The sequence below is a fragment of the Ochotona princeps genome, chromosome 1 (genome assembly GCF_030435755.1).
Source record: "Ochotona princeps isolate mOchPri1 chromosome 1, mOchPri1.hap1, whole genome shotgun sequence".
NCBI lineage: Eukaryota > Metazoa > Chordata > Mammalia > Lagomorpha > Ochotonidae > Ochotona > Ochotona princeps.
Window position 1 is genome coordinate 124,194,852 of NC_080832.1, and position 8,100 is coordinate 124,202,951.

The window sequence follows — 8,100 nt, forward strand, 5'->3', positions numbered from 1 at the left end:
GATGTGAACTCCACACGAGTACACGCACAGGAGGGAAACCTCCTCCCGTCTTGGCAAACACAGTAGGGGAGGTATGACTTCATCCTTCCTTAAATGTTAGGACAAGATTATCACTGGTGGGCTCAAGTCCTGGAAGCAGCTGCTGAAAGCTCAAGTCTGTACCTACTGGGAGCCAGGCAGAGGGAGAGAGACAGGAAGGTGTGAAAGGAGGGACAAAAGTAAGATGAGCGGGCTAAGAGAGAATGGGAACAGGGAGACCTAAGGCAGGTTCAGCCCTTCTGCAGACAAAGACTCCACCCCCAACCCATGTACCCATGCTGGTAAGCCCCCAAGTCAGCCGGGGGCCAGGAGCTCAGACACCCTGATTTTTGCCATTCAGTCTTAAGCCAGGGTCGTGTACGGAAGTGAGATTATGTTAATAGTGCCATTTACTAAGATTCCATCACAGAAATACAGGCTTTATTCATGCCACTGTGGCTGCTGATACTACTGTTATAATAAACTTATTCTTCTTTCTCCCAGGTCAATGCACAGTTTATAAAGGGATACAAAGACCACAGCCTAGATCCCAATGACTGCTTCAGGAGAAAGCTGTCCACAGTCCACCCTTCCCCATAACCAGCATTTTCAGATACAACTGGGCTGAAATTAACACAAAGACCACAGCAAGATCATGAGAGAACCCAAAAGATGTTGGGGAGAAGGCAAGTCCATGAGGCTGTCTCGTAGACCCTCACAGAGACCTTGCCATGTCCGATGCACTGCACCAGCTTCACAATTACGAATTTACTTTGCCTTCCTGCTGCCCCGAGAACTCATGAGGTATAACTATTAGCCTCCTGGTGTGTCCCCTGCAAGGAAATGAAGACGGTGCAAGTCGTTGGCCTAAAAGCTTCACAGTATAGCTGGGTGTTGTTGGAGTCAAGCTTCTGCTGGCAATGCCTAAACCCCGTATCATCAGAGTGCCTCTTTTCCAGTCCCAGCCACGCTTCTCATTCAGCTTCCTGCTGATGCACACCCAGGGAGGCAACAGAAGATGACTCAAAGCACTTGGAGCCACAGGCACGGGAGACCCAGGCTGAGTTCCCGCCTCTGGTTTCCATCCAGCCTGGCCCTCGCTGTCATTGGCATTTGGGAAAGGAACCAGTAAATGGAGAACCTGTGCAGGCAGCACAGGAACCAAGCACTCTGGCTCCGGGCTCCAGCAGTCAGGGAGGCCTCTTGGTACTCTTTAGCAGCCCAGGGCAGGTTAGATACAGAGAGCCTCCTCTCCAAGGGGCTGCCTGTCATAGAAGGAGGATGCAGAGGGGCAGTGTGGACCCCAAGGACACAGGTCTCATCAGGCAGGAGGAGAGAGAGGGCTGTGAAAAGTTCACGGAAAATGTAGATTCAGAATGGGCTACGCATGGATTTTAAGATTTTGTCATCAAAAAGAAATAGACCATTTCATTCCATTTTTCCACAAGCAGAAGCTACCTGTTATCCTATTGGTCCCCAACCCTGGTAATTACCAAAGCATCGGAAATAGGGTGCACAGGGGAAAGAGAAAGCCACAGGCCCCAAGTTCACAACCCATGTCCCTGAGAACCCACTGCTATGCACTACAGCACAGAAAAGTGCTTCTTAACAGTCAGGAGCATGCTGCAGGCACCGAAATGTTCACTGAGCTGTTTGACAAGAGCCAGCTGGCAAGGCCAAGGGCGCGGCTTCCAAGTCCCCATTCCCCAAGATGGCCTCCACCTGCCGACAACATCCTCCAAAGGAAATCATCCCCACCAGTAGACACGCTCCTGTCCATTGGGACCTGATGCTCATGCTGCTGCATGTAGGCAGGGCTGCCTTCTGGGCCGTGAAGCGCAGCTCCCCACCGCCGCTACCAAGTCGGGGAACGGCAGCCATCCTGGATTATGTTTCATTCTCAGGCTTCAGGCCTTGCAGCGATTCTATTTTTTTTTTTTTAAAGATTTATTTTATTTTTATTACAAAGTCAGATATACTGAGAGGAGGAGGGATAGAGAGGAAGTGGAGCTGCCGGGATTAGAACCAGCGGCCACATGGGATCAAGGCGAGGACCTTAGCCACTAGGCCACGCCGCTGAGCCTGCGATTCTATTTTTAAGCTTTCTTGATTCCACGAGTAAAAAAGAAGGCATTTTAAGGAAAGGGATGCTGGCTTCGTGATGACTTCCGCTGGAAGAGGTAAGTGGCCTGCTGCTTTGTTCAGTCTGGCATGTTCCTGCAGCTACCCACCGAGTTAGAGCAGCTTGCTACTGGGTAGAGGTCCGGGGTCTGCTGCAAACCAGGAGGGTCGGGTGGGATCTCAGGACATGGCTGGGTCAGGACAAAGCCCGTAACATGAGAGGTGTGCACAACTCCCCTCTCCCCAAGAAAGCTGTGAGAAAATGTATTTAGACTTATATATACCTTGGGTAGCAGTGCAAATGTCAAGATTTTTCATCATTCCTTCTGTTTTAAAAATCAATCCTTTTGACTTGACATTGCAGGTAGCCTGGCTTAATTTGTATCTCTGTGAGTGAGTTGTCACTCCATGGCCAACTGTCCAAAGGGCACACTTTTAGGTGTACGTTAAAAACAAAGACGTTATCGGGCCTGAAGGCAACACAACATGCATTGTACATGTCCCAGTTCTTCCACACACGGCACATGAGAGAGTTAACTTTCTCTTGATGAATGAGGCTTCTTCTAAGACTCGAGTCTCCAGTTTCAGTTCTGGCTTTGCCACAGCGAGCTTGTGACTTTGGGCAAGCAGTTTAACTGCACTGGGCCTTAACTTCCTCACCTGCAAAATGAAGGGCATTGGGTCGATGAGGAGTCTTCCAGACGGCTTTCAAATGGAATGATCCCAAGATCTCATCATAAATCCTCAACCCTACCTGGACCAACCTGAAATGCAGCTCTTGGCGCTGGCCAGGTCCTAACACAGTGGCCTGGACAGTTCATATGCTCCAAGTTGGGCTAACAGCAACAGAAGTCAACTATTCTTGGTTTAATCCTCTTCCTCTTCCACCGGCCACCACGTTGGGCTGACAGAGACCCTACCTTGGTTTACAAGACGGGGCTTTAGGATACACCTGGCACCCAGTGGGCTTAAGAAAGCGCTTCAGTTTTTCCAAGTTATCCTGCAGCTAAGTGGCGTGGCTGCCACACTGACTTTCAGTTAAGGTCACAGGGAGTCAGATGGTGTTCTTCTAACTTTCCTATTCTTCTAAGTTCTCAAAACATCCAGCTTTTAAGGGACAATGTTTGAAGACAATGTATGAACAGAAAATAAACCAATATCCCTCTTACTAAAGCGAAAGCTCCCTGTGTCATCTTCTCTACTGGTCCCCATCCTCGCCCTGTAAGGTTTCGATTTTTGAACCTTCTGTTGTGTCATTCTTTGAAGCCAAGGAGAGGGTCAGAGCAGCAGGAAGGAGATAGCATTGGTGGCTTCCTCTATTTACTGTTTTCTAGTTGTCTGTCTTTCTTAGTCCCGTGAAACATGATTAGCAGGGACCAAAAAAAAGAATGTTTTTTAGCAATTGTAAATACATTCTCCAAGACACTTAACAAGCATGAAGAGAATGTACTAAGCCACACACTTTAGAACTTTAAAAGAATTCAAGAAGTCCCTGTCTCCTTATAAAATAAAATGAGCTTAGACTATCTGCTGAGATGTGCAATCTTTACCTTCTTCACCTGGCACTCTCTGCAGTGCTTTCATGGCAATCCAGCGGGGACTGGACACCAGGAGTCCAGCCAGCTCATGTTCACCCTTCCCCGTTAAAAATGCCAGCAGCTACTTACAAGGTGCTCAGCTGGGAAAGTGGGTTTTAACTGGTCCTACAGCGGGAGCAGGCACAACACACTATTTGAAGTGATCTGCCAAATGAACCACACAGGGATCTTGGACAGGGGTATACAGGTGGGGTGGTCCACTTCTGGGGTTGACAATGACGCCGCCAGAGTCGAGGGAAAACAATAAAAGCTCTGCTACCCCCGGTGTTGTTAACTTCTTCGTGTTTAAGCTGAGAGTATTATTGTCTGTCTTCACGTTAGCTTTACCAGCACGTCAAACTTGGAATCCACGTTCCCCAGTGCGACACAAGGTGGTGGTGGACAGGACAACCACGCCAGCCAATAAGCCCCTTTCCTGTTCTCCGGCTCGGGTGCTTTCACTCACGACACCACACTTCCACGTGCTTTGGCTCAAGGGATTGCAGGGGTGGTGCTTTTTGCAATGCTCAAGTCTGGGTACTGCATTCTATGAAAACTTCCATTCTGAAGTATTAAAAGTGACCACACATGCTTAGCTTGAACTTGGCATCAAGCATGTATCTCAGCAGAAGCCAGATGACTGAGTGCAGAATCGCGGTAAGCCGGCTCTTCTTGTGCAGGGAGAGTCCCTGCTGAAGCTGCACCCTGGCTCCTCCATGCTCAGACGAAAATCCCAGTGGCAAGGGTTCTCTCCCAAGACGTAACCAGCAGGCTGCTACAACAGGAGGATATACGGGATGAGATGTGACAGGTCACTGCCTCTGGCACGAACAGATCTCCATTTTTTTTTTTCCTCGATGAACGAAAGCCCCACCTGCTCCAGTGGCCAGCACTTGCGACGTTGGTTTCTCTGGATTCATCTCCGACAGTTCACCTCTAAGCACTGATTTTTATTGGAAAGGCAGATCAGATTTACAGAGAGAAGAGAAAGAGAAAAATCTCCCATCCACTGGTTCACTCTCCAAATGGCCGCAATGGCCAGAGCTGAGCCGATCTGAAGCCAGAGGCCAGGAGCTTCTTCCGAGTCTCCCACCGGGTGCAGAGGCCAAAGGATTGTGGGCCATCCTCTGCTGCTTTCCTAGGCCATAAAGCAGGGAGCTGGATGGGAAGTGGAGCAGCCAGGACATGAACTGGTACCCATATGGGATGCTGGGCTTGCAAGGTGAGGATTTAGCCACTGTACCCAACCTCTAACACTCAAATCTGTTCCCTGCAAGTGTTTGACATGGTGAAGGTTGAAGAGTTGGAACACAAACTGTTCCCCATGACTGTCAGGTCCCTGAAATCCAGGGGAAGACTAAACTCAGGCAAAAGGGTGAGGAGGCACAGGTCTTCATTTGTCACAACTCAAGATGCATGCTTCAGTGGCGTCCTTCTTAGCAAGGAGTCCCAATTTAATCTACTCCTGGGATGGCCATATTTTAGACATACAAACACCCACATGCATTAATGGCTTAAAACAACACTTTCATAAATGCTCAACCATTCTGCTTACATATGTGAATACAGGGGCCATGTACAAGCGGTCTTAACACTTCTCGAAGTCATCAAAAAGACATTTCTCAACTGTAGGCATCCACGACTTGCCAGGCACTGCGCCACGTTTTACACACATTTCATACTTAAGTCCTTAGACCCTCAAAGATAGCACTGGCATTGCCCCTGCTTTAAAAAGGAAACAGTTCTACCAGCCAGTGACTTGCTCGAGAGCTGACGAAGGCCCTTGGCTGGGTCAGGCGGCTCTCCCATCTCTCCCCTTTCTATAGCTAAGAATTTGAGACAGAAGGTGGGATCAGAACCAGGTGCATCTGCATAGCAGGCCACCTGAAGCTTTCTAAACTCCTTGGGCTCAAAGTGAGGAGATGCTCTTATCTCTGTGGAACCAATTACTATCAGCTCCCGCCTATCCCTGCTTAGAGAAAGAACAGCATGAAATTGCCTAGACTTGGGGCGGGGGATTACACAATTTTGATGAGGAAAAACCAGTCAAACTGTACATTCCGTGCCTAGAACCTTGAATGCACTGAAGAACTACAGCCCTCCACCCTCCACAAGCCAATAGCTCTTAAAAGCACAATTAACCAGTGATTCAGCACGCACGGCAATCCTATACAATAATGCTGCTGAGTAGGTATACGTGCAATATTTATATTCCTTTAATAGAAGATACTATATACACACATTCAAATATATAGATCTCCCCAGAATAATAAGCCCATAGGATAAAGTTCTGAAATAACTTCGATGGTGTTGAGGGTCTTTTAAAAATATATATATATACTTTAAATACTTAAATTCAATGAATCACACTAACATTTGGCTATGTTAAGTCTTGGAAACCTAGCCCTGCAGGAATTGTATGATTTAAAAAAATAAAAGCGCCATTTGGTGGTCTCACAGTCTCTCATGACTAAAACTCCCCCACCCTCTCCCCCCCATAACAGTGAATCCACTCCGGGAAGTGTCAGTGGCCGGTCTGTTTCAGGTGAGGTTCTCACACAGCCACTGGACTGTGGATAGGCAGGAGTGGAATGGGCTTACCATATGTCCAAGCATGTTTCGGTCAAGTCAGTGGGAGTATTTAGTGCTCATAAAAGCATGGAATATTCTTGCAACTCAGAACCCGGCACGCCAGCTCCCCACGAGGTGGAAAGCAAGAGCTGTACTCTTTCCCCCCTGCTGGTGGACCCTAGTCACTAAAAACCCCGGTGAGCTCCTTTGACACACTGCATCACACATCCCCACCAAGTACCTGCGGGGCGCCTAGGAGGCAGTTTAGAAACCCAACCAAGAGAGGGACAGGGACAACAGTATGGGAAGAAACACCTTCATTCTCCCCAAACCCCTGCCAGGTCGCAAAGTGCCGCCCTATGTGCAGACTCTAAGACAACCCCCATCCCCCTGGCAAGTCTTGATTCTCCAGAAAATAGACCCCCCACTGGCAGCTGAGACAGGAGGAGCTCCAAGACCCGTGTCAGCCGGCAAGCCTTTATCCAACCGAGTCTGGGTGGGTTCTAGCCTCGCCACGAGGGTGAAGGACCAAGGGGATGCATGGAGGCAAGGAAGAAAGGGAGAAAAAAGAAGAAGCGGTGGGTGGGGGGAGGGAAGACCTCCCGGACACACTTCTTTCGAGTACCACGGAAAAAGAGAAGCCGCCTACTGACCTCAATCATCCCTCAAAGGCGCTTTATAAATGACGGGGACAAAGGGAGGGGGCGGCGGGAGGCCCGGGAACCCCTCGGACACCCTACCCTCTGACCCGCCCCCTCCCCCTCCAGCACCGGGGGAGGGTAGACGCGCGGCAGAGCACCTCTCGGCCCTGGGAAGAGAACCCCCTCCGCACTCCCGGCGCCCATCCATCCGCCCCCGGAGAAGGCAGCCCGGTCAACACCGTGCCCACCCTCCGAGGCGCACCCTGCCACCCCGGGCGGGGGGGGCTCCCGGAGCCCGAGGCCGGGCCACTGACTTAGTTAGATTTTTCTTGCTTACTCATTTCCCTCCAGCACCCAACCCCCCGTTCCCACTCCAAAACCCCGCGCACTCGCCTCCCCGCACGGCCTCGGCCCAGCCCCGCCCGGTGCCCGCGGCGGCGGCGGCAGCCCCGACTGTCCCGGTCACTAACCTGCTGCTGTAAGGGCATTTCCGAAACCAGCCTGGCTCCGGGGAGGCGGGGGCCGGCTGGAGAGGGGGGCCCGGAGGGCCGAGCAGACCGGCGGCGCCGGGCGAGGGCGGGCGCCGGCGGGGGTGTGTGTGCAGGGGGAAGAGGGAGGCGAAGCGGCGGGAGGCGGCGGTGCCCGGGGCGGCTGCGAGGGCGCCGGGACCGTCCCAGGCCAGGGAGCCGGCGAACAGGAGGAAGTGGGTGCCCCCTCTGCCCCTCCAGCGCCCCCTCCCGCCGCCGCCGCCTCCCCAGTCACAGGCGCGTCCTCCGCGCACGTGTGCGAAACGTCACCGGCGGGTCCCGGGGAGACGGACAGACCCTGGCGGCGGGACGGGAACCGACTGCCCCCGCCCTCCGCCGCCCAGGGGCGGAGAGCAGGGGGACGGCGCCCGAGGAGGAGAGGGGCCCAGCCTCGCAGAGGCGGGTCCAAGGCAGGCCCGGGGCCCGGCGAGGAAAGGAGGCCACGCGGGCGCCGCCAGGATGCGCCCAGGCCGAGCGCCAAGCCAGCCCCGAGAGTCCCCCTCGGCCGGCCAGCCCACGCCCCAGCCGACAGCGCGCTCCTCCACCCCGACCCCGACTCCCCTCTGCCTCCCCCAGCCCTTCTGTGGCCCACCCCCAGAGTTCACAGAGCGTCCCCCAGTCCCCCAAAATGTTGTCAAGCGCAGC

General features: G+C 52.5%; 1 protein-coding gene across 2 annotated transcripts in view; it reads right to left on the reverse strand.

Moving 5' to 3' along the window:
- The window catches only part of E2F3 (E2F transcription factor 3), an 80,095-nt gene extending 72,410 nt beyond the window's left edge, over positions 1-7,685 (reverse strand). The window contains exon 1 of one of the 2 annotated variants that reach the window (XM_004593092.2): positions 7,399-7,685. In XM_004593092.2, the coding sequence (XP_004593149.1) occupies positions 7,399-7,416 (18 nt within the window). In that variant the 5' untranslated portion in view covers positions 7,417-7,685. The remainder of the gene's footprint in view (positions 1-7,398) is intronic. The other variant, XM_058667531.1, reaches the window with a different exon arrangement.
- Between the last annotated feature and the right edge of the window lie 415 nt (positions 7,686-8,100).